The 27558-nt window shown below is 34.1% G+C and overlaps 2 protein-coding genes across 5 annotated transcripts; one reads left to right on the plus strand and one right to left on the minus strand.

Annotated features, from left to right (window-relative positions):
- Window positions 1–271: 271 nt before the first annotated feature.
- Window positions 272–18229, minus strand: LOC120125453 (N-terminal acetyltransferase A complex auxiliary subunit NAA15-like). The gene is made up of 26 exons (XM_039143886.1): window positions 18019–18229; window positions 12114–12192; window positions 11363–11445; window positions 11125–11274; window positions 10108–10223; window positions 9228–9333; window positions 8501–8572; window positions 8281–8396; window positions 7617–7749; window positions 6612–6689; window positions 6464–6517; window positions 6257–6327; window positions 5837–5891; window positions 5615–5710; window positions 5068–5196; window positions 4882–4964; window positions 4559–4789; window positions 2917–3052; window positions 2747–2842; window positions 2496–2627; window positions 2289–2345; window positions 2052–2149; window positions 1869–1927; window positions 1671–1782; window positions 1475–1575; window positions 272–924 (listed from the first exon to the last, which is right to left on the minus strand). The coding sequence occupies exons 1-26, from the start codon at window positions 18067–18069 to the stop codon at window positions 722–724; spliced, it is 2697 nt and encodes an 898-aa protein (XP_038999817.1). The 5' UTR covers window positions 18070–18229; the 3' UTR covers window positions 272–721.
- Window positions 18230–21162: 2933 nt separating this feature from the next.
- LOC120125228 (centromere protein C-like) lies at window positions 21163–27079 on the plus strand. 4 transcript variants are annotated; one of them, XM_039143710.1, is made up of 11 exons: window positions 21163–21485; window positions 21614–21789; window positions 21890–21978; window positions 22083–22185; window positions 22282–22424; window positions 22618–23588; window positions 23687–23786; window positions 24828–24910; window positions 25921–26005; window positions 26093–26203; window positions 26785–27079. In XM_039143710.1, exons 1-11 carry the CDS (start codon window positions 21339–21341, stop codon window positions 26898–26900), a joined length of 2124 nt encoding a protein of 707 aa, XP_038999641.1. In that variant the 5' UTR covers window positions 21163–21338; the 3' UTR covers window positions 26901–27079. The 4 variants fall into 4 exon arrangements, with proteins under 4 accessions (XP_038999641.1, XP_038999642.1, XP_038999643.1 ...); XM_039143711.1 differs by having other exon boundaries at window positions 25927–26005; XM_039143712.1 differs by having other exon boundaries at window positions 24843–24910.
- The last annotated feature ends 479 nt before the right edge of the window (window positions 27080–27558 follow it).

Below are 27558 nucleotides of genomic sequence, written 5' to 3' on the forward strand. Positions count from 1 at the left end.
CTATTATCCCAACATTGACATTTGAGTCTGAAAAATCTCTCAAAATGAGTAACCTACAATGCGTCAAAGACATCGACTGCATAATCTCTAGCGTAAATCATGAAAAATAAAACATAACCTACAATGCATCAAAGACATCGACTGAATAATCTCTAGCGTAAATCATGAAAACTAAAACATTATGTTGTAATCAACTACTACTCGAGTAGAAAGAGATTTGACATAGCAAGCCATAAATGAAAAAATGTGAAATTATGATACCACTCCTTTCAACAATGTAGCAAAATTTTCCAAATTTATGCAGCGTGTTTATACATGACAAGAAAACTAATGAAACAACATGCTGCTCCAAACATTTAGCTCTGAAATAGTAAAAATCTGTTTTTTTTTTCTAGGCTAAGCCACAAGATTTCAGAACCATTACAAAAAAAATCTCTATATGGCCAGCCCCCAAGTTTTGGGGCACAGCCATGGAGCCAGACCTACTAAACCAAATGGGTAAGGAAATTAAAAAGGAATATATATATCTTCAACCCTAAAATCATTAACTGCAAATAAATTATACACATTTGCTAAGGAATGCCTTTGACAACCAACACAATATTCTCTTTCCCAGCAGCAGCTGCAAAGGCACTCTTTGCAGTGTAAATTAATGCGATTCAATCCATCAGTACAAACATTGAGCTCTGATGCCACTCAACGCACTTAAGCATTACCATGTTCAAATGGTAAGGTTCTTAAATGCTTCCAGCTTTCCATTTGATGCGACTGAATTTTCACTTCCACTGATTCCGGGATAGCTTGCACCACCATTCACGGTGGTATTGATGTCCAGATTGTTCAGTGAGTTGTGCACAGCAGAGCTGCGACTACCTTCAAAATATGTGGAGTAAGGGAAGTACTCCGCACATCTCACTTTCCATCCTGCAGCGTAAAGCAAAAGTTATCATACCAAAATCATTAATTCTTTCGGCCAGTGCTATCTTTACATTAAACAAATTGCCTTTCATCAATAGCACCAGATATGCAAATTTCCACTATCTGTAGGACAATTTGTCATATAATCATAAGAGCTGACGACTCTTCTAACGAGAATGTGCAAAAGGATGCAGGCCAAAATACGAGTCAGCAAGTGAGAACAGAAACAAGAAATATCAAAACCTAAGCACAGACTGCTACTACAAACTGTAAACTGAAGTTTATGGCAATGTATAAACAGGGTCTAATCAGAGAATCTTGAAAACATAAAAAAAGCACTGAATAATGTTGGCACCATATATAAAAATAAGACATAATTTAATGTATTAAATTTGGGGAGCTAATCCTACAATATATAATAACAATATGCCAAAATTTCAATACCATTAAGATTCTTGCTAAAACACTTGAGAAAATAACAGCAATTAATTTCAGTTGTTAATGGAGTCGGTCAAAATTTTAGTGAACCCCTATTTTAGTGGAGAAATGTACTTACTCAAAGCAGCATCTTGATCAATAAGGACCTTGTCTAAGAGTTTATGGACTGCAATACAGTCCTTGAGTTTCCACTCCATTACTGGTCCAAGAGCTCCATTCCTGGATAAGTAAGAGAAACAATTAATTCTAGAGCAAGTTGCATAGCATGGAATCAACATCAAAGGTCACAAAAGTTGATACACTAAAAGCATTACGTTGGCATGACTTTATTCGATGAATCTTCAATTAACTTAACAGCTTCGAGTTTCCTAGCAGGGTCCAAGATATTCAACATTTCAGCAACTGCCACTCTATGCATCAAAGAATCTGCAGGACAAAGAAGTGTATATTGAACAACTATACAAACTACCTCATGGAGCCTAAAATACATCGCATTGAGTAATCGCAATTACCTTCATATTTACCAAGGAAAACTTTGTTTGCCTCACTAAGAGTTTTGTTCTGCAATTGACTGCAGAGATATAAAATAAAACAATTTAATGCATCAAGGATCAAAACGTCAAAATGGTAATACTAATAATAAAAAGAAATTCCAGTTGATAGAATAACTATCATAAGGCCATTTCAAAGAGAACCTGATAGATGGGCGCTCAGCTTCCAAAACGCTCCTAACAAGCTTTTCTGCATCAGTCACTGGAGCAGGCATTGATTCCACCTTATGGAAAAATTTAATCTGTGCATTGTATTAAATTCAAATGAGAAGCATAATGACTAGATGGTTGTTGTATCAAAGTCGAAACGAAAAAGAAAAAAAACATATTTGTGCATGATTGTGCACAGTATGATAATGCAAAATAGCAGATGTCAAATACCAAGCAGCGATGAGAATCCGGATTCTCAGCATCCAACCTTAACAGTTGCTTCACAGCCTTCACGAGAAAGAAAATGAAAACAACCCATAAATTAAAATCAGATCATGAACTAATAAAAGGACAACTGAGAAAAACCATCGTTCTTCAACTAATAAAAGTACAGTGAAGAGAAGCAGACTCGTTTCAGTTTTAGGAAAATATATATACCTGAAAGGCAAGCAAAATCTTCTGCTTTCTCATATTTGCTTCAAAAGAGAGCAAGTGTGTCTCCAAAGAATCAGGTGAGTGCTTCTGAAGCAATTTCAAATACTTAGATGTTTCTGCCAAGGGATCCTCCGTCTATAAAAGTCACATTAAAAAGAGTAGTAGCTTAATAGGCAGTAAAGAAACATGTCTATAAAACGCAAAAGGCCTTTAATCAGGTATCTAAAACATAACACGAGATAATAATAGGTAACCTTCAATAACTTCTCTCCATGAGGATCTGGATCTACAGGTTTAATATGCCGTTTCCCAAACTTGGAGTTGCCACTGGCACTTGATTCTTCATTTTTCTCCTCTCCTCCTGAAATAAAGCAGAGCTTTAGATGAAATAATTCAAAGAGAGTTAACCAATAATCATGGAAACAAACTGATATACTTTCTTAGCTCGTTCTGCCTTTCTCAGCTTCTTCATTTTCTTTTTCTGAGAGGGTGTCTTTGATGTGTTATCCTCTTCTTCAGCTGGTGAATTTAAAGGAGAATCGTACAACTTTAGATAACATCTGCATTCAAAATCCAACAGCTATCACAAAGCAGAATAAATTTGAAACTGTAAGTCATTAACAATTTCAAAGAAAGTTTCTGAAATAGAAACATTGGCACGCACAATGTACAATGGATCACCCACAAAAGGAACTTAATTGTTGAGTTGCTCAACGTTGCACCAACAAATACCCCAGTACATACAACTCTATCCTTGAACCAATAGCAAGCCAGGAACCACCATCCTCCTATTTAATTAGCTACAATCTAAATTTACAATATTCACACAAGGGACACGTAACTCTTTCACTAATAATATTATGAGAATATAAACAGACAAAATAGAACAAAAGAAATTGACACTACCATGCAAAATACTTTATTTTGTTCGAATATCCTAGGTCTTGTCATCATGTGAATTTTCTAAAGACAACACTCTGCAGAGTATAGAAGTAGAATGCCTGATAAAAAGCAGATACTATAGTCAATAATATTTGCTAAATAAAAGTTTAACCAGGCATCATCAGAACACACTTTTTAAGCAAATATAAATATTTACACCTTTCAGCGATTAACAGTTATAAAAATATTGAGGAAGAAAGATTTGATCTTGAGTCCTCTTTACTGAACAAGTGGAGAAATTGCAACTAAGGTATGTGTCAAGCCAGGAAAATATACTTTCTAATGTTACATAATGATGTAATGAACAAATAAGTTTTCTATACTTCTAAAACAAGGTTCAGCAAGCATAATTGCAACTGTCGACCAACATGTGGTATTTATTTTATATGAGGTTGCTAGTGTTTCAGCTCTAGCCAGTGGAACTTAGAGTTAAACACTCAACCAAAGGTCGCATGGTTGTTGACTTCAACTAACACATGATGAACACACCTGAAATCTATGTAATCATTTCCCCAGAAAAACAAAAGGAAAAAAGGGATGCAAAGATGAACCCAACCCAAAATGAAGCACCACTTGCATGTATTAATCAACAATAAGCGGCAAGACACTAAAAGAACCCTAATAAAAAGACAACAGAGATTACGTGGCATTTTAAACCAACCAAAATCAAACAGAATAAGTCTATTTTGAATCATTTAAAACTTGCATATCAAACAGAATAAGTCTATTTTGAATCATTTGAAGTGGATCAACAACCCGGAACATTGCCTGGTTCACTATGTTGATTTGGTCACAGACATTCAGAAGACTGTGCTGCATTTTAATGTTATTGCTAGGCATGTCAACAGATGTATTAATGGGGAAGCTGACTGTTTAGCTGAATCAGGAATAGGTTAGTGAGAGGTGAGGTTGTGCTTTGGTGACAATGGGGTTGGTGGGTTGTTGTAATGGATGTTGTTGTATTGTTTGTTTGGTTTTGGTTGTATTTCTTATGTTTGGCAATAAAATTATGGGCACTCTTTTCCCCTTCCAATGATTATTGTATTCTACAAAACACAATAGTTAAGAAGGGGTTTTTTAATGAGGCCTAATTCCTATAAAAAAAAAAAAGAAAGATGCTTCACCTGATGGCACTAGCTGCTGCTTTGTGAAAATAAGCATGTGAATGCAACCGATCTTGAAATTTTAGCATTTCAACATATGCACGGAGTGTCATTTTCCGTAAACAATATGAATGGAAATCAAATTGATCTTCAGTAATATCAGCATAGTGCTTCTCTACAGCTAGAAATTTCTTCAAGGCCCATCCAAGATCACCTTGCCGAAAGTAACTTTCACCCGAAGCAAGTTCATACCTTCCAAAGATGAACACTCAGTGAGAGTATCCAAATTACAATCAGAGATAACATGCCCAAGGAAATAAAGCATGTATAGGAGGAGAAAGTACCACATGCATTGCATGTCATGAAGGTTGTTGTGCTGGTCCCCATCTTTAGTGAACAATACAGCAGTTTTTTCAGCCAGAGCCACCTTCAAGAGTGGGAAAATTCGGGGATATTACAGAACTAGTGAGAAATTTCAGCAGTGACAAATAACAAATAAAAGAAAAGATGGGGGAGAAAAGCTTTAGCACCTGATCAGCCTGCAACATTCGCTTGACACATTCACTGTTAATATAACGATCTGCAAGATCCATACACCTAGCTTCATCTGCCAATGAAGCCGCAGCTGAGAAATCACCAGCATGTTTCAATATCCGGCTCTGTCACCAAAGAAGAAGGAACTAATATAAACCTAACCAGCTTCGAGAAAATTCCAAGAATTTTTCCAAATGATACTTAACGGGAAAAAGTTCACAAAAGAAGCAATAGCCATGTATCAAAATACTGAACATATGAAAGGATATCATATGCTTGCCAATGGCCATCAAGACTTCTGTTCAAAAATGAAAAACTAGTATCCATTTTATATGAATATGTATATCAAATTCAACTTAGCAAAAACTAGTAATAAGCCCAAGGAAATACATCTTGAAGTGTTTTCAGGCAATGCTATGTCTCATTAGATGTGAGACGAACTATACGATACCGGAAGAAGAGAGGAGGGTCCAGCTAACACAAATAAAAAACCCAGCAGATGAAGCCAATATAAAAAATTTAAAATTGATGACCAGAACAAACCTTGACAGAATATAAATCAATTACAGTTGGTGTGTGCTGTATAGCCTCATCAATCTTAGAAAGGGCAACATCATATTGTCCTCTTCTATCATAATGCTGCAGCAATTGGCAATAAGTCAAAACGTAAGCAAATCGAGATGCAAAGAAAGCAACAAATATTTTAAGCAAGGAAAGAAGGACCATGGCCAATGGGGTACAGAAAACTGAGTGATGATTACCTACCTGGGCCAAAAAGAACAAAATCCATAGAAGTGTTGAAGGGGGCTCCTTCTCTGTCCTGCACTCGATAGGAAACAAATAACTCAGCATAGTAGCAAATGCATTCTTGTGCGTTAGCAAGGCAACACAAAAACACACACAACCATATTGAATAACCAATATGTACTTGAGAAATAACACATAAACGATGACTTGAATATAGAACAAGCATCCTTTCAAAAAAAAAATAATATAAAATAAGCAGTGATAGATAAATATGCACTCTAACCCACCAAGTATCTAAATACTTTGACACTGTCAAGGCATCCAACAACATTACATAAGGGCTGAAAGTACATATTACCTCCAAGGGTAGGCAAATCTAAATATTTATTTACTTTAAAGACTTATTGTAGCACAGTAAAGGTTGAAAGCATATAGTACCTTTCAGGATATCTCCCATCATTCCTAACAGAATGCTCCAACTGAAGAACAAGTTGCTCTATTATGTCTGCCTGTTTAAGTTCAAACGGGGAAGGAAAATCAGTCCTAATTAAATCAAGCACCAAACAAGTTGCCGACCAGTTTAGGGTAACTCAATTTTAAAGAGACAATTCTACATTTAGAAGACGTGTACGTAAGTAAACTTGCCTTGCCAGGGTGATCATACAAAGGAGAAAGATCTGAGAATAAAGATGGTACCCCCTGAGAGTGCAGAGAAAATATATCATTATTTCACCCAAGAAAATATACAGACCAGTCAATCTAGCACCAAAAAAAGTATCATTTGCATATATACCTTCGTCAGAAGAGGCTTTATATAATTAACTGCTGCATCACGGAACTTGTCTCCTTGCAGAAAATCAAGTGGTATCCTCTAAAATTTGGGAAAACAAAATTCCAATATAAGTCCCGGAAAATTCATCATACATCATGAAGAAAGTACGCATTCATTGACAATGATGTGCATACTAACAGCAATAAATACAATTAGATCATGCATTTATATGTAACAAAATGGATAGAGGATGAAAACAATTTAATTTTCCTCAGAATCAAATTCCTAAAATCCCTACAGTAACAATTTACTCCAATTATGCAGTAGCAAGATCTGGTAAACATGTGGTCATGTCTCCACCCTTAAAAGGTTGATAGAGGAAAATAAATTGGCAACTTAACCGAAGCGAAGGAAAAGATAGTCATTAGTAAAGAGTTAGCAATCAAGTTTGCTATGCCGCCACCACATCAACTTCTAAAGGTGAAGCATGCGAAAGTAGAATTTTAACCACCTAGAGTTCTTACTGTTGTCGCACCAAAAGATCGATTGAATATTTCAGTATTACACAACCATCTTTTTGCAGGTTATTTAAGAATATTGCACGTCATTTATGAATAAAGATTTGATAGTGACAATATACTAGATTCGTCTCATCACATCAGTTCTTATTCAAACCTTCAAGAAAAAATGATCCATACAAGTATAAGAAAACGTAGCTCCCCTCCTCTCTATAAGACAGGAGAAAGTTTGATAGATCCTCAGAAAAGCAAAGGTTTTCGTTCAAATTCATAGTATTATTCTATAAACATATGTAAAGCGAAAGAAATAAAGAGAAGCGAACTAGAGCAATAAATCATGAAAAGAACATCCGAAGGTACGGATATGGAACTCGTAAAATGAAAAGAACAGCTAGGACAAAATAAAGCATTTGATACTAGCATATTCACAACTAGAAAGATTTTGCAATATGAACATATCATAACCATCCATATATATGAAAATAGAAGCACAACGCAAGATCATCACCTTAACTGTAGATGACCAAGTGTACTCTTTTGCAAGTGATTTGTATAATGCATCCAATTGATCAGTTTCATCAGAAGAATATTTGCCATTTTCAGAATGCAGAACACAACATTTCTGCAAGCCTTCATGATATCTGGAAATATACATATACAATATAGAAGTTATAAGTTGGTTGGCTTCCTGCTAACCATCCCTAAAAGCAATAAATTACACAGATATACAAGGTTATATTAAGGGGGTGGAATTTAACAATTGCCTTATGAGTTCCCTTCATTTTCCAATCTGAGAAAACACCTAAGAGACTATTAGCAAAGTTTGATAAAACAAAGTTCAAAGATACAAAAAGATCGAATGTGTGAACTGAGACATAAGAGATATACTAATTAGGTTCAAGCTTACAGCAACATCAATTATGGAATATCAAAAATAACATTATTTTTCTAGTTCTTAGAATCCTCCATAAAAAATTTTAAAGGTAAAGGAATTGTGAGCAATCCCACAAGCAGGATGGGCACAAGCTATTAGTTCTTTACAATAATATTGGCAATGGGAAAATAAGTCTATCCTCAAGAAGTGCTAGATAATAAAATAAATTCATTAGCCATGAAATTTTCATTGAGTTTAACAAGGTCTATCAAAGAGATATCATATACATAAGGTTCACCTGTAATTGTCAGGATTCATGGCGAGCAAAGCCTTGTAAAGGTTGGCACCTTCTTCCATGCGCCCAAGCTTCACCAGGAGAGAAACTTCTTGTTCTTTGTAAGTCAATTTATCAACCTAGAAGAACATAATTGGTTGGATTTTTAATGTCAAAACTTAAGAACTTTCTAAAATTTTAAAAATTGAGCAAGTGTTCTAGCATTATGCATGTTGGCACTCACTATTTTTGGCTCCTTTTTGTGCAATTCCTCAAGTGCTCTCTCAAGAAACCCACATTCCTCTAGCAAAGAGATCTGGAGAAAGATACCATAACATATAAACACCCAGAAACAGGTCTACATTTGTCTGTTATTATATGTATTATGCAATGCAGTTAGTATGTATCTGAGCAGATATAACATCTTTTGTAGGGGCTTCTAGATATAGGTGAATTACCAAATTGATTAAGCTATTTTGAATTCTTGCTGCTGGTGTTAAACCGGAAAAGCACCATTAGTCATCTACCATAGAATAAGGTCAACTTGGAGCTACTTAATTTTAGTTATCTGCTATATAAACAGAATCATGAAAACCCAAGCTAAAAGTAGAAAATTAGGCTTCCTTATATTAGGCTAATTTTAAATAGAAGTATACTAGACTTGGACAAAAATATAAGCAGAAGGAAAACCGGACGCAAGAAGAAATTGGTAATTTTATGTTTGCATATGAAAACTAAACTTAATTCAAGACAGAACCCTGTTCATAAAAAAGGTAAAAAGACATTGGTATCTTTAAATTTTGCACGTTTATTAATTTATTTGGTTATGGATAATCCAAACCATGCCCAGTTGGGGTCATAATGACACCAAGTCAGTTACTCAAATTATATATTGGTAGAAATTCTAAATTTGAAAAGTCCAAATAATTAACAAGTGTTAGCCAGCCCAAAGAAGCAGTAATGAACAAGACCTTATATAAAAGCATTTCACCATGCTCACAACGTTCATTATCCGGTGGATAATCATCTTCTAATGTCCCTTCATATGCTTCCAAAATTTCAACTGCTTTTGCACCACTGACATTGAACAATAAAAAACATTTAGCATATATATCTAAAGAATAAGAAATTAATAAGCTTCGTTAACTTGGAACTAGGCTATGAAAGGACAGAAAAGCTATGGAAAAACCTCGATAACAGATCTGCCAATGCAATAATTCAATCAAATACCCAACATAGAATCATTTGATATCAACAGGGAAAAGATAGAAGAAAATATAGCATAATCATTGCTCACAGATAGCAACATTGGATAAAACAACAGAACTCCGCAGTTAACTAGATTATTGAAGGTACAGTTTAAGCATTGTTTGTAAAATGCTAATTTAATCTGCAACAAAATTTTACAAATGGACATGTCCTCATCTTTCTGGGAGAGTAGCAGGACATAACTTCTATAAGCCCACTTACCTATACATAATATTAACACCTTTAACATGATATACACTCACCATACATTGCCAGAAAAAGATTCAAATGCCTTCAAAAGAACCCTGTTTTTTTCAACCTTTCATGTTATAAAAATCGGTAGTAAATCCACCCATGTTAGCACCCTTCTAATTATGTAATTAGAAACATAGCGTTCTGATCTCAACACATTTAATCTAAAGACTTTAATTATATGAACAAATGTTTCAAATCTATAATAATAACAGGCCCTTCAATTCCAACCTCCAAATATGGCATAACAATAATATTCTTAAACAAGTTTCACAATAAAAGTCGCAGAAACTGAAATGTAAGCAAAAGCATGGATCATTTTTTTGAAGAAAGATAAAGAATGGCAAATACTTGGAGATTAAATGGTGGGCTACGGCAAAGCCAATCCAGTTCATGCGATGATTTGGTTTCAAAGTCAAAAGTTGTTGTCTTGTCTCAACAAATCCTGTCAAATCTCGCATTTGTGCCTGCAATAAAAAGATAAAATAAAAATAAGACAATTTCTGGCACAGCCAGAAATGAAAAATATGAGAAAATTCAAAATACAAAACCATGACCAAATAATACTATCAAACATAATATCTTAGTACAAAGACAATTGCAGTATAAAAAGAATGAAAGGATAAAATAAACTGGTTGCTTCAGTAAACTACTTTATTTTGTTAGAACATCACAACAAAGCTTTCTGTTAAGATGCTAAATCTGAACCATCACTCAAAAATATGCCAACATATATCAGATGATGTCCATCAAATACTTTTACTCCCATTAAAGCGATAAACTTTTCTATAAAAGCTATTATCCAAATTTGAAAAGTTGATAAAAACAAGACAACTTATCTAAGCTTAAGAAGACTTTTATAGTCCAACTCAGCTTCTCTGGTTAATTCGTTACTTTTATAAGTTCTTTTTTTTGAAACGTGCCATAATTGTTTTGTTACCATCTTAAAGTAACTTGATTCTTTCTATCTACTAGAAAATTCCTTCAAGCAAACTTAAACAGTTTCAATTTCTTAGAATTTATTTTAACGGGTATTTTTTGTCTGATATTGGGGTTTTCATCCAATTATACGAAGTGACCACAATGAACCTGCCTTTACCATCAACGTTATAGCTGTAAAAATGTTGGCACCAAACTATTTCAGTTGCAATCTTGACTTGTCTATTAGAACCCAATGCTTAAGATTGTTAAATTCCACAATAGAATAAAAAAACCTTTTAGGAACTCCTTCAACTGTTTCATCCTGAGGCATTGATCTTAGGAACTTGTGCAATCAGGTGTTCTTCAGTATCAAGCATAATTCTTACAGATTAAATACCGAGTCTAGAAGAAAAAAAATCAAAAGGAAGGAATGTAACTCAGTTACACCTGCAAGAGGGACAAATCCCGTAGTATTTCAATGTTGTCTGGATCTATTCGCAGAGCATTTCTATAGCATTTGATAGCCTCCCTGTATTCTCGATCAGAGCGATAGAGAAGACCATAAACATGCCAACAAACATGACTTTTTAAATCATTCTACATTAAGACAAACAATAAAACAATGTTAGGAAAGATTGACAGTGCTTTGACATTACATGGGTTGAAAGAAAAGAAACAAGACAACCTTCAAACCTAGCCGGACAAGTTCATATGCTTCAGATTTACGATCCATGCAATTTAAAGTCAACCCCTTCATCGACAATGTTTCTGACAATATGGAATAAAACCCCATAAAAACAATATACAAAAACAATAAATAACAGGTAGTAAGACTATAGAGTATATAATACTACTTTTTTAATAATATAAAATTATCTCTGTCAATTTTAGGATTCCTACCATGAATACCAAGCAAAATAAAATAAAGCAGTAGATATTGGTTAACTTGAACACCTTTTTTTTAACATAACTACCCAGACCAACTATTACATTCAAAGGTTGACTAGTAAACAAATAAAATACTACTTTGAAGCTGCTTATTTAAATAGATGGATATATTATATAAAGTGCAAAGTGGGAAAACAACTTATACTACATCAATAATAGTTAAGACATTAATGAATATCAAATAAAGACCAACCGAGGTCAAGCATCACTATAGAGCTAGTGCTTTCAAAAATGCAAATGAAAGCTATCATAAGACATAAGAAACAAACCCAAAGAAACAATCATGTAAAGTTGGGGGTTATCTTTGTAAATATAATCCAAACGGATAACATGGACACCAACACCAATAGTCCCTTTTCCTTGTAACCATAAAGTAATTTTTTGTTTTCGGATTTCTTGCATCTTTACACAGGTGCATCAGAAAAACCATGTCAATATAAACACTAAACAGTTGCATCTATGCGGGGAAAATGCATCAATTAAACTACCTCCATGATCAGGAAACTTTTTCAGTATCTGGTCTGCAGCCTTCAATCCTTTTTTGTATTGCTTACTTTCATATGATTTCTACAATGAAAAAAAAATTATACAAGAGCTTTAGCAAGAGCACATGAACCTCCAAGTCAATAATATAAAATCAATAGTGAGGATTTGGTAGAGTATATAGTAACATAAAAAAATAATTGCATCGAAATCATGCCAAGAGAAAAAAAAACTTGTCAAGACTCTAGAGTTAATTTACCATAAGAATTTAAAAGGGGAAGGAATCACCAGAAAATTCTAGTTTTCACTAATATTATAGAAGAGAGAGGAACTCGCAGTGGTATCCAGAAAACTTCCATGTGTAATGTCGAGAATATCTAAATTAAATATTAGATAGGATCAGTTTTAATTAGATAGAATTAGTTTTTTTTTCTATTAGTTATTAGATAGGATCATTTTTAATTAGATAGAATCAGTCTTTTATTGTATTAGTTATTAGATATGATCATTTTTAATTAGATAGAATCATTTTTATTCTGTTGCTAATTTTATGCATCTTTTTATGTAAAGTTGTTACATTGTAAACTCTATTTAAATCAGCCATATTCAGCAGAAATAAACATGATTTATTCGGAACAAGTTTTTTCCGTTTTTATGGTATCAGAGCCAAAAATGGCCAAACCCTACGATGATACCTCTGGTATTGACTCTATGAGTTATACTCGCTCACCTTCAATCACCCTAAACACTGAATCCTTCCAAAACATATCCATCACTTCTCACAAGTTGAATGGAAATAATTTCTTACAGTGGTCACAATCTGTGAAACTGTTTATTCGTGGCCGTGGAAAATTCGGCTATCTGTCAGGTATCACTACGAAATCTGTCGAATAAGATGAAGAATCTGAAAGATGGGAGGCAGAAAACTCGATGATTATGTCTTGGCTCATAAATTCCATGGATCCGAGTGTAGGGAGAACTTATCTCTTCCTACCTACTGCTCATGACATTTGGAATGCTGTGAACGAGACCTATTCTGATCTCGGGAACGCAGGACAATGATTTGAACTAAAAACTCGGTTATGGAGGCTAAAACAATGAGAAAAAACTGTCACTCAATACTACACTGAACTCAAGACCTTGTGGCAAGAGATTGACATGTTCAGCGACTACGAATGGAGTTGTGCTAAGAACAGGGCTCTATTCCAGAAGATAGTGGAAAAAGAACGCGTCTTCGAATTCCTTGTCGACCTTAACAAGGAATTGGATGAAGTCAGAGGGCGCATTCTTGGTCGTGAACCACTACCAAGCACAAGAGAAGTCTTCTCCGAAGTCAGACGAGAGGAGAGCCGGCGGACAGTCATGCTTGGAGGCCACTCACCAAATCCCACCGAGTCTTCTGCCTTGTTCTCGGGTCAGCCACCACGTCGCAACGATCGTCGAAACGACAGAGATCGGCCAATCTGCGAGCACTGCAACAAGCCGGGACACACTAAAGCCAAGTGTTGGAAGCTACACAGGAAGCCAGTCGAGAATTTTCAGCCAATCGAAATTCTCGTAATGCAAAGGGATTCCATGCCTCATCTGAAGATGCTTCTGAAGAGCGAAACCTGCCTCAGAACTGTCTGCCTTCAGCAAAGAACAGCTAGAGCAATTGTATCAACTAATGAGTTCTCATTCCATATCCAACACTCCTAACCCATCATCTTATATTGCCTCTTCATCATTAGCCCAGAAAGGTACATATCCTACAGCTTTCATAGCCAGTTCTAAATCAAACCCTTGGATCATAGATTCAGGGGCAACAGATCACATGACCGGTAATTCCTCCATATTCTCATCTTATTTTCCTTTATCTGGTAATCTGAAGGTAAAAATTGCTGATGGCTCCCTAACCTCTATAGCTGGAAAAGGCTCTATCATTATTTCTCCATCTCTCACATTACTAAATGTCCTACATGTCCCAAAGCTCTCTTGCAATCTCATCTCTGTTAATCGTATTATTCATGATTGCAAATGCATTGCTACAATAACATTTGCTGGATTTGAATTTCAGGACCCTTGTTCGGGGAAGATGATTGGCAATGCTAAGGAGGTTGATGGACTCTATCACTTGGTCACGGACAATCCTTCAGATAAACAAGTTCAGAAACCGAGATGCTTTACTACCTTGTCTTGTGAGAATGAAATAATGTTGTGGCATTATAGGTTAGGCCATCCTAGTTTTAATTACTTGAAATATTTGTTTCCAAATCTTTTTAAAAAAAAGGACGGTTTTTCTTTTCAGTGTGAAGCTTGTGAATTGGCAAAATATCATAGATTTGTTTATCCATCTTTAAAGTATATGCCATCAAAACCTTTTTCTCTTGTGCATAGTGATATTTGGGGCCCTTCACGAGTAAAAACAGCCTCAGGATCTAGATGGTTCATCACATTCATTGATGATCACACTAGAGTCGCGTGGATTTATTTACTAAAAGAAAAATCTGAGGCAGCAAGTGTTTTCAAAAAAATTCACTCACTGATCAATACTCAGTTTCAAGCAAATATTCAAGTTCTTAGAACCGATAATGGTCGAGAATATTTTAATGCAATCTTAGGTGATTTTTTGAAACAAAAAGGAATTATTCATCACAGTTCTTGCGTTGATACTCCCCAACAAAATGAAGTTGCTGAAAGAAAAAATAGGCATTTATTAGAGGTGACTAGGGCTTTACTGTTTGCCATGAATATTCCTAATCGTTTTTGGAATGAAGCACTCTTAACAGCGTCTTATTTGATAAATTGAATGCCTACAAGAGTTCTTAATTATATTACTCCTTTGCAAGCTCTAAAGAATATGTTTCCTGAAAATTTGTTCATATACACGGCCAAAATAGAGGAAAACTCGATCCCCGAGCACATAAATGCATATTTCTAGGTTTTTCACCAACACAAAAAGGGTATAAATGCTTTGATCCTAAATCTGGGAAGTATTATGTGAGTATGGATGTCACGTTTTTTGAAAAACAACCTTTTTTTGACAAAAACTCTCTTCCGGGGGAGAATGACTCTGAAATGAGTTTTTGGGAACAAACATCCTTGCCAAAATCGGTTGTAAATAGCTCAGTGGAACCAATTCATATTTTCGTAACTAATCCTAGGATTTCACAACCTATAAATTCACAACCTCGTGAGACTCAGGTAGAAACCAACTTGGAACCACCTACTGAACTTCGTGTTTATTCTAGACGGATGACTCGACCAAGTAATGTTCCACCGGCCCCCAAGGTATGCCAACCATCGGACTCGACTATGGTCCAAGGTACGACTTCTCTTTCTCCTATTTCTTCTCCAAATTTAGAGCCTTCTACAGAATTCTTTGAACCCATAGCCTTGCGCAAAGGTGTTAGATCATGTACCACAAAACATCCAATATCCAATTTCTTATCTTATAATAAACTCTCTCTAGATTTCAAAGCTTTTTCCACCAGGATTATGGATGATGCACTACCTAAGTCGATACATGAAGCTCTAGAAGTTCCGAGATGGAGAGAGGCAGTTTTTGAGGAGTTAAAGGCCCTGAAGAAGAATGACACGTGGGATCTAACTCCTTTACCTGAGGGGAAACGATCTGTAGGCAGCAAGTGGGTGTTCACCATCAAATACCATGCAGATGGCTCAGTCGAGAGATACAAGGCAAGACTCGTAGCACGAGGCTTCACTCAGACATACGGCCTTGACTACGAGGAGACCTTCGCACCTGTGGCCAAACTAAACACCGTACGTGTTCTACTCTCACTAGCCGCCAATCTGGATTGGACTCTCAGACAGTTTGATGTGAAGAATGCGTTCCTAAACGATGAGCTAGAGGAAGAGGTGTTTATGGAAGTTCCTCTAGGCTTTGATGAATTGAAGAAGGATGGCAGGGTCTGCAAGCTACAGAAATCCATTTATGGATTGAAACAACCTCCGAGAGCCTGGTTCGAGAGATTCACGAGAGCTGTGAAACAACATGGTTACACTCAGGCCCAGTCTGATCATACTATGTTCTACAAACACAATAATGGTAAAATTGCTATTTTAATTATGTAGATGACATTGTTATGACAGGAGATGACACAGTAGAGTTGGAGTCGTTGAAGAACTTCTTATCCAACCAGTTTGAAGTCAAGGATCTAGGACAACTCAAATATTTCCTTGGAATGGAGGTGGCTAGATCCTCAAAAGGTATAATTATCTCGCAAAGGAAATATGTCCTCGATATCTTGAAAGAGACCGGATTACTCGGATGTAAACCAGTGGCGACTCCTATTGATCCGAATCAAAAACTCGAAAAAGAAGATGGTGCTGAGCCTGTGGACAAGAATCGGTATCAGAAGCTGGTGGGGAAATTGATTTATTTGACTCATACGAGACCAGATATTGCATTTGCTGTGAGCTTGGTTAGTCAGTTTATGCATTGTCCCTCAAAAAAACACTCCAAGGCTGTTTACCGGATTCTTCATTACTTGAAAGGGAGTCCTGGTAAAGGAATCATGTTTTCGAAAAGAGTGGAGATCTTCACTGATGCTGATTGGGGCGGAAGTTCTACAGACAGAAGATCTACTACCGGTTATTGCTCCTTTGTCTGGGGCAACTTAGTTACTTGGAGGAGCAAGAAGCAACCAGTTGTCTCTAGAAGCAGTGCAGAGGCTGAGTTCAGAGCCATGGCGCAAGGAGTATGTGAGTTGTTATGGCATAGGAGGATCTTGGAGGAGCTGAAGGTTGAAGGAGATAAACCGATGAAGTTGTATTGCGACAACAAATCGGCAATCAGTATTGCTCAGAATCCTGTACAGCATGACATGACCAAACATGTCGAAATAGATCGACATTTCATCAAGGAGAGGCTAAAAAATGGTGATATCTGCATACCGTTTGTTCCATCATCATAGCAGCTCGCCGATGTTCTCACCAAGGGACTGTTTACTACGATGTTCGAAGGATTTCTGTCCAAGCTGGGAATGATCAATATCTATTCTCCATCTTGGGGGTGTCGAGTATATCTAAATTAAATATTAGATAGGATCAGTTTTAATTAGATAGAATCAGTTTTTTTTTCTATTAGTTATTAGATAAGATCATTTTTAATTAGATAGAATCAGTCTTTTATTCTATTAGTTATTAGATAGGATCATTTTTAATTAGATAGAATCATTTTTATTCTGTTGTTAATTTTATGCATCTTTTTATGTAAAATTGTTACATTGTAAACTTTATTTAAGTCAGCCATATTCAGCAGAAATAAACATGATTTATTCGGAACAAGTTTTTTCCGTTTTTACGTAATTATTTTATATCTAATACAAAGTTCTTAAAACATATAAATATTCACATTTTAACCTGTGAAGCTAAAAAAAATATCCATCAAGTATCGAATTGGTTTATTTATCAAATCCTAAAATAGATTGCTTCTCAAAGGTCATGTATGTCTTGAATGGTTATGTGTCAAAGCCAAATAGAACAAAAGATAAAAACAAAAAAGAGGAGCATCATTCAAAAAATGTTCAAAGAAATTTTTATTTTACATTTTCTTTTGGAAAAATCTGAACTCCCTGACCTAATTTAAGCAAAGCCGATTAACTTAATTAAGATTCAATAGCTAAACCGGAAAATGAACTTAGTTTATACAAAAACAAAAACCAGCTAAAACCTAATTAATAAACAAGCACATCTAGTCCAAATTTCTATTTATCATTCGATACCCGTAGATTCCCTCAGCAACCAAACATATCAGCATCCAGATAGGGTTTCACAAGCAATGAACAAAACGATAAAAGAAGTGCGATCCGATGAACATAAAATAGAGAAAAAAAACACAATACGATAATCGATAGCTATTAGAAATACAAGTTGAGAATAAGCGACAAAAGAGAATCAAAGGCTTACGACAATGAGTTTGAAGAGGTTAGCTTCTTTCGGAGGCAAGGAAGCTCCCATTGTTTTCTCTGAGGAAAAAAAATTAAGATTCGTACGACGGAAAAAAAGGGTTTTAAGATAAACGAAAAGATTGAGAGAGAAAGGGAGAGTTGCGGTTTGCAAGAGAGAATAAGAGTGGAAGAAGAGTGGTGGCGTTTATCTGCTCCTTCAACCCTACTATGAACAAGGGTAACTACAGCATCTGTGACTAAACTTTAGTCTATGTATTAATTTGGACACTAAAGGTTAAAAAAGTTCTAATTTTGCCACTAAACTTTATGTATTGGTTTTTCTGTCATTAGACCATTAAATTTTATTATTATTATTATTATTATTATTATTTTGATAAATCATTTGACCATTAAATTATTAATAGAGTGATGGTATGATTTTATTTCTCATATTTTTTTAGAAAATTGTCAACTCTTTCGATCGTTGATATTAATTAATTGTCACTACTTGTTGTCATTTTTAATAAGATCAGTATCAAAATATTTGCATTTCACTATTACTCCCTCTCACTATATTGGTTTTTCAAAAAATTCACTCAAAACCAATAAAAATATCATCTAAAAGTTTGACATTCTAATGATCTACTATTCTTTAGCAACCGTGTGATGAGGCCAATTTTAATGTATGTTGATTGTATTTTCGAAATAATGCTCCTCACCACTGGATTTTCAAACAAACATCTTAAATCGCTTAAATTCGAAAAACTCCAAACATAATAATTTTTTATGTTTAAATTTGTTATTTTAAATAGATTTTTAAAAATATATTAAAAAATATTATATTATTCTTCTATTTTTTTCTAAACTATTGTTTGTTTGTGTCTTTTCATCTTTGGTTGGTTGGTGGCGTCATCAGCTTTAGTGTTGATTGTTGTCACTGATATTTCTTTGTTTGTTTTTTTATTTCTATATATTGCATCTTTTCTTCATAATAATGTTGTCTTTATGACACGATTTTCTCAGCCTTTATGGTATATATTTTTTGGGTGTTTCTTGAGTTTTTTAGTTGATCTTGTCATTTATTTTTCTCAAGGTTAAAATTGACGTTGTCGCGACTGATTAAGATGGCGTTTATTTGTTATCCCAATGATATTCCCTATTTTGGACCCTTGAATTGGAGTTTGATACGCAACATGCATTCGTATATAGTTTTATTACGATGATTGGCTTTTATTTGTGTTTATTGGTGGTCTTTCAGTAGTCAAATCCTCTATTTTGATTTGTTTATCGTAGCGATCAGATTTGTTTGTATCTATCTATTGTTCGAGGTCTTTGGATAAGTTTTTCACCTTTTCATTGTATGGCCCTTATATGATCTTTAAGTGTCTATTATATTTTTGTTAATAGTTATGAGATAATATCCTAATTATGTTTTAGTTTAGGATTATATAAACTCTCATTGTAATTTGAGATTTTTATTATTAATAAAATTAGTTTTTTATTAAAAAACTAAATTAATAAAATTGTTAGAGAAAGATGAGATAAAATTGTCAATGTCTAAAGTGGTAACAAAATACGCGAGAGAGTGAGTTTATAATTGCGAATGAATTGTGAAAAAATTACTATTTTTTATGAAGAAGATGACGAAGTAAAATAATAAAAAAAGGTTTCCATGTCAACACCAAATTGATACCTCATCTAATTGTTAGTGATCAAATCGACTATAGACTAAAACTTAATGATTAATTGTATAATTTATTCTAAAAATAAAAGATGAATTTAAAATAAATAAACTGTGTATGAACTAAGCAACTCTGATATTTAAACGGATTATTGTTATTCTTAAAAGTCTTAGATTTAAATGAGTACTAAAATACTCATTATCAAATGATTAAGAATCTTTTTAATATAATATTATATGCGATCACTTCAAATTAGTAAATAAATAAACTATTGTTCCAACAAATAAAACAAGCAAATAATATTTGTCCTTTTAGATATTTTAGGTGCCTTTTTTATATCTTTTACGAAATGCAAGTTAATAACTATCTTCTATCAATTTAAATAATAAATAAACAAGAAAATACCTTTTAAGTTGATAATAAATGTTATTATAACAAAAACTATATATTTTCTAATCTCTTTTTTTAAGTAGCCCATAAATCAAGTACAAGCTTAGTGTTTACGTGTAAAGAATGAAAGTTTATAAAGTTCGATTTTTTTAAACAACAATAAAATGAGTGAGAAAACATATTTCTCAAGTTTAATTTATGTTTAAATTGAGTAGTGTAGAATAATCCTATACAAAGTTTAATAATTTGTGTTATCAATATTGTTGTATAAAGGTATTAAAATAGAGGGTGGAATTAAAGTCTAAAGGAAAAAGACAAAGTGGTAGATTAAGGTTATTTTAAGACTTTTAATTTAAAAATTTATGAGATTTTATGATCTTTATCTTCTTTATTTTTAGATAAACATATATCTTATGCTTTATTTAGTTATTTATTATCAATTTATAAATTAATCACTTTATATTTAGTTAAATTTTATATTGTTAATTAAAATTTGCATACTTTAATTATAAAGACATAAAATTTTATTATTTATATTGGTACAAGTTTGCTAGAATGAATAATAAATCAAAACATACAATCGATCCATTTGAATTAAGAGTAGACAAGAGATCCAAATTCGATAGGTTTTAACTTGATTCGATTTTATTGAGTGAATATTTAAAAAAAATCAAAGTTCATGTGATTTTTTAGATTACAAGTGTAGGTCAAATGAGTTTAAGATAAAAATATCAAATTCGACATAAAAGATAATATAATTATATCTTATTTATTTATGATAATTGAATTAATAATTCAATATATATTATTTTTTAATTATATAATTATTTTATCAAATAAAATTAAAAATATTATATATTTATGTCGAATTGAGTTGAGTTTAATATAAAGTATATCTCAAAAGACAAGCTAAATAAAATTAATTTTAAACTCAAATTAAATCAAATTTTAAATAAAAATATATTTTTATCAAATCAAATTGGAAAAAAAACACCATACTTAGCCAATCAATATCCATATCTAATTCGGACAGTTCTAACAAAGTGGCTACAATTTTTAAAGAAAGCGGTAGATGAAGTGGGAAAAGCTGTAAATGAATTTGCAAACAGAAAACAATAGAGCGCCGTAGACCCACAGTAATCCCATCGCATTCGAATCCCACTCAGTTTATTTTTTTCAAATAACAAACTGAAAACTCCCTTTCCAAGAGTTGCAGTCTCCCCTCTCTCAACACTCGGCCCAATCTCAATCCCATCAACTCAAAGAAATGCCTCTCCAATCTCAACCTTCGGACCCGCTTGAGGCCTATTCGGGTCTCTCGCTCTTCCCTCGGACCTTCGCTTCCTTCCCAAACCCTCTTCCACCTCACGACTCGGCCGATCTTCAACTCTCTCACGATTTTCTCAGATCCATGGTTTATCCTCTTCTTTTGTTTCTTGAATTATGTTCCTTGCCCTAAAATTACTTCACTGTTCTTTTGTACTATAAGAAAAATACTAATTTACTGATTTGTTTTTGTTTTTTTTTTTGATAAATTTTCAGCCGGTTCAAAGTCCTAATAAGCTTCTAGAGCAAGCCAAAGCGATTGTAGATAATAGTTCAGAGCTCTTGAAGTTGGAAGTGTCTAACTCTGATGCTGAACATATGGAACATCCTCGAGAACGGAGACCAGCTTTAGGTCGTAAACGATCTCGTTTCTTTTTGAAAGATAATTCAAGGTTAATCTTATTTGAAACTGCTTGTTTTTCTTGATTTTATTTTAGTTTGATGGTAACGTATGTTGAATTTCATTGCATTTCTTCATATTATTTTTTATAGTCAGCCTACTGTGAATTTGGAACCGAGTTTAGATATGGATAAATTGACAGATCCCGAAGAATTCTTTCTAGCATTTGAAAGGGCTGAGAGTAAGTTTGCTGCTCGATTTCAATTTTGTTTTATGTGGAAATATAGTCTTCTAATATTTCTATGAACTTAGCTTTTCCATGTTTGTATGTATTGTTTTATATAGATGCCAAAAGAGAAATAGAGAAGCAGACAGGCACTGTTCTGAAGGATTTGGATCAGAATAATCAATCCATGTTTGCACGGCCTCGTCGTCCTGGATTGTTGCGGTTTGATCAATGTTTCTTGTTACCAAATTTCTGTTGCATCCAATTTTTTCTTGGACATACTTGTTATCTGACTTAGCCTTATAAATTTATGTTCAGGAGATCCGTTAAATATAAACATTGCTATTCTACTGCTTTCTCCCCTCTGGAAAGCTTTGAGGAGGAAATTCCCAGTCCAGCTTGCAATTTGCAACCAGAAAATTCTGACCCGAATGTTGAATTAGAAGAGAAGGAATTGAGCGGTAAGTCAGGAAAGGTTGATTTGCCCTAATGTTTTGCTTTATTCTGTCTCTGCTATCCCATTCTTGATGTCTTATTTAAAAGACTAAAACTGACCTGCCATATAACTTGATTGTTGTATATGTTTGTTTTCATTATGTTGCAAGTTACCCCCGCTACGTACATGCAATAACATAATGCTATGTGCTGTCTCAGTGGCCAATGTAGAGAACAAGGTTAGTGAACTTTTGGACCATTTACTTACCAGTACCTGTGATGGGGATGACACAGTCAATCTTCTTCAAGAGCGTTTTCAGATCAAACCTCTTGATCTGGAGAATATATGCCTTCCTGACTTGCAAGATATTCGAAAGATTGATTTGAAGGATTCTAGAGAAAGCTTGGCAAAGCCTAGAAACTCGTTATCGGACTTGCAAAGTTTCATGAAAGGGTTCAGTAAAAGGACACAGAAACAAAATCCTGAAACTTCAGTTAATCAGTTAGCTTCTCCCATTCCACCAAGAAGTCCATTGACTTCAATTTCATTGCTGAAGAAACTACTATTGCAGTCTGATGTACTAACTGATCCATTTTCAACTGATGATGCTAACCGATCACCAGTGAGAAATGCATCTGGAATTGAATGTAACAGTAAACAATCTGATCAGGTTATTACAGAGAAGGGACTAAGTGTGTCTGACAATAATGATAGACAAACACCGCAACAGCAGCCAGAAAGTTCAATTCTTAAATTAGTTTCTCCTACACCTCCAAGAAATCCATTTGCTTCAATATCATTGCAGCAAAAACAGTTGTTGCAGTCAGATCCAGAATTCAATGCTTTTTCAACTGACAATATTGATCAATCACCTAGGGGGAATGCATCTCCTATTGAAAGTGTCAATAAACAATCTAGTCAGGCTGATGAAATGAATCTTGACATGTCTCATCTGGTAAGGTCTCCATTATTAGAGGCAAATCAAATTGCAACTGCTAATGCAAGTTCTGAGCTCAATGGTGGAGATTTTGCTGGTTTCTTTGACAAATTTGTAAATGATAATGCAAGAAGGTTTGATTCTGGTATAAATGCATCTAGTGGATCTCAGACCTACTTAGAGAATAACAGTTTAAGAAGGCCTGAAACTGAATCAGATAGTCGTACAATCCAACCAAATGAATTTGGAAGGGTGAGCTTTCCTATCGATTTTTCAATAGACTCATTTGCAGCTTGTGGAAATATTTGTTTCTGATTGTTATACTCCGAGGTATTGTGAAAAAAATGCAGGTGGAAGATATACCCCTGGAAGCAGTTGTTTCTTCTCAGATCCAAGTTAACGTGGAAGGTTCAACCATTGATAACTCAGGTGCCATTCAGAGAGAGTCGGGTATGAATATTTTCTCTGTTGTCAATGAGATATTGTTGTGGGATGGTGAACAAATGACCGATACTAAAATGTCTGAATTATAAGGTTTATTTTGTTGTTGCATATTAGCATACTTGTTATCTTTCAAAGTTGTATTATTATGATTTTTACAAACTAGAAAGAAAGTTTCTTCCTTATTACTTATTAGCCTTTTACCTTTTATCACCTATAAATGTGTGGATGGATGGAGAATGCCAAGTGGTATTATGACCTGATATGTCCTATTGTGCTATTGGGTAACCCTGGAGGGAGAATGCCAAGTGGTTTTATGAGCTTTATCATGGTTTTTATTTGCTTTCTTTTAGGTTATGGCTTTCCTTTTATTATCTGATTATGCGAAGGGAAATAAACCTGAGTTTCAGTTGACAGTCCATGAAAACTCTTGCTGCTTATGCTAATTGCTAATGTATTAAAGATCTAGTGCTTTTGGTTGGTCTTACCTGTTAATGTCCTGGGGTATTTATTCCACCAAGAGATCTTCAAGTCACTGCTGCAAGATGTAGAATTTTAAGATGCCTATCCTAAAGCCTTCCATATTCATGCTGACCATTTGACAACTTTCCGGAAGCCTTGCTGATTCTTGTCAGATGGGATCTCCTATTTTCATGCTTTGCCTTGTATAGCTAGTGAAGACTAATTTCCTTGTACCATTGAATAAACAAATTGCATTAGAGATACAAATTTATATTTGATATACCCATTTAGCTAATCAGTTTAACATATGCAGCACATTTCTGGTTGTGTTATAAATCAGAAATCCCATCTTATAGACCAAAGATAGTTCAGGCAGTAATTTTCTGCCTTTGAAGTATAACCTAATTTGAGCCAATTTTACCCGTTGTTTTGCTTTAAATAAATTTTCATTGAAATATATTTTCAAAATCTAATATTGTCGGATTTGAACTGTGACATTCACATTCCTGCACGGTAGATTATAAATTTCTTCTTTTAGTTGCCTTGGGCGTGGTACAATCTTGAATAACATTTCCATTCCCCTAACAGATGAATATAATGCAGCTATTGATGAGGACCACTCCATGAATGGATTTTTAAAAGCTGCTGAAAGTGCTGAGCAGCTGCACGAGGTTTGTACTTTCCAAGATTCTTTATCTTGTTTATTTTTCTGCTTAATCTAGCTGTCAACCTCCATGAATAGGGAGTTCTGTAGTGCTCTTTTGGGCGTCCATATAGAAGCTATACTATTACCTTTGTATCTTCGGAATATTGATTATTTCTCTGATTTTGCTTAATTTTATGAGTCTTGTATTCTCTGGTCTACCACTGGATTTTTGCGAATCCGTGCATACTTTGTTCTTCCATTTCCTATCTCTCTCTCAATGCTGAAAGAGCCATATAACAATTTTATATCAACTCAAAATGTTTACTCTAATTTACCAGTCTTCTAAAAGTTGCAGCTCAAAGATTGATTTTGCGGAAATGAAATTGTATACATTTCCACCTAGACTATAGTAGGATTAATGTTTATTGCCTTTTCTACAACTGTAACATTAAACATTTTGTGTTCTGTTGGCTGTCATCAGTTCATGATAAATAATTAAAATTGACAGTTGACTGACACAAAGTTGTTAACTCTATTTGAGGAATGACAAGCACTTTGATCTACTATAGTATCTAAGAATAAGCATTATATCAAATCATTCTGAATCTCAACCTAGTTTTGGACTGTTAACTACTTATGGGTTTTATTAAAAAAAATTGAAAATGTTTAAAACCACCAGGAAGGTAAAGCCTGAAACTTGATCTAGAAGTCTTGGTAGGAAACTTCACATACTGAAAATGATGCATCTGTATTGCAGAGCAATGGCTAATTGTCATTTTGAATAAAAAATGTTGCAAGGTTGTGGGTTAGTGGCAGTTTCTTTTAGATGCTTGTATTTAGAATGCTTCAATTTGCTGTATGGACTACCTTCAGATTTTATTAGTCTTGCCTATAGACCTATGAATGGAATCATTTCATGCATTTGCTGAAGAAAAATAAGTAAAACGGATGCCTATTTGTGGTTTATTTCCTTTCTTTTGAAAATTTATCATATTTATCTGTTTTTTCTTTTCTACTTTTAATTTGCTTATTTAGCAACAGAATAAGAAAGCCAAAATACAACCACAGCCATGCAATAAACATAAGGGGAAAGCACATTATCGAAGACAAAGCCTTGCAGGTGCTACTGATACCAAAAGCTCAACTTGCATCTTTAAAACTATTTGGGAATTCTGTTGGAATGAATAGCTGAGTTATTTCTTTCTAGGTTCCGGTACAACATTTGATGATGAAGGGAGGAGAAGAAGCACAAGGATCAGGTCAAGACCTTTGGAATTCTGGAAAGGTGAAAGATTCTTATATGGACGTGTACATTCAAGTGAGTACCTTCCCTCCCTTATGGTTTTTTACTATGCTAGTAGTTCATTATGCCATTATAAACTAAAACATCAACTGCCGTGCCTTCTGAAGAATTGCTAATTTCACTGAAAACTGTTCTTTAAAGGTGGATGTTTACTTCAAGAGTTTGTTTTAGTTATTCATGACAAGTATTCAGTCTGTTATAGTTTGTGACTTTGAGTTCAGTTCATTACTATAATTTGTACTGAACTTATGTTGCACGAGCCCTCAATCTCAAATTATTTTAGATCAGTGCCTAAATTATATAAGCCCTAAGTTTGGCTCCATAGTTTATGGAAGTTATGGAGATAGAAGCTTATCACAAAACTTCAGGCAATCATATTTTTGGTATCCCTCGACCTGGTGTCATTTCATCATTTAGTTCTATCAAATTTATAACACACCTTATGTCTAATCTGAGTTCTACCAATGAGAAACTATGCTTCACAGAGAATTTACTTAATCGTATGTTAAATCCCTTCATTTGGCCTCAAGCACTATCTCAAACATGGCTAATTTTCAATTTGATCTGCAATGAGTGAAATTATTGTGTTTGTACAGGTTTGGCAACCGTAATTGGAATAAAGTACGAGTCTCCAGGGAAGGGTGATGGTCTCAAAGTGAAGTCTTTCGTAAGTGACGAGTACAAAGAACTGATTGAACAGGCTGCCAGATGACCATAATTGTTTATGGACTCATCATGAATCCCCGGATCGTGAGGCGAGTTTAGCATCCTTCGATGAACTGACCAGTAGACATTAGTTCCCGGGATCTTTTTTTTTTTTTTACATTTTAAGTTCGATTTATGTATGTTGTGCATTGGTTTTAAATGTTAAATAATATTAATTGTGGTTTATCCTCTCTTTTTTTTTTTCAAATTAATTTTACAGGTTTAGACATTTCAGTTAGTTTAGTTGGTAGGTTTTTCATGGAATAGACAACCGAACAAACACGCACCAATTTAATATCAATGTATCACGTCTAAATAAATAAAGATACATGAATTGTAAATTCAAAAAGAAAAAAGAAAGATTGATTTAATCCATATTTCTAAATCTTAATCATTTATGATATATTAATTAAAAGTTGATTTTTTATTTTGTTCAAAAGAATAATTAAATCGATCAATTATACATTTTTTTTATTAATATTTGACTTAACGTAAATAAACCAATAGGGATTGGTTCAAGTGGTAAGCAACTTGATGTCGTTTAAATAAGATCTCAAGATCGAGTTTTTTTGTATGCAGAAAATTATTGTTGGGAGACACCCACTAAAGTCCGAATTATACAAGGCGAAGCCTTGAAATTAGGAGGGCAACAAAAAAATAAATAT

This window comes from Hibiscus syriacus, unplaced genomic scaffold (genome assembly GCF_006381635.1).
Source record: "Hibiscus syriacus cultivar Baekdansim isolate YM2019G1 unplaced genomic scaffold, ASM638163v2 tig00110430_pilon, whole genome shotgun sequence".
Taxonomy (NCBI): Eukaryota; Viridiplantae; Streptophyta; class Magnoliopsida; order Malvales; family Malvaceae; genus Hibiscus; species Hibiscus syriacus.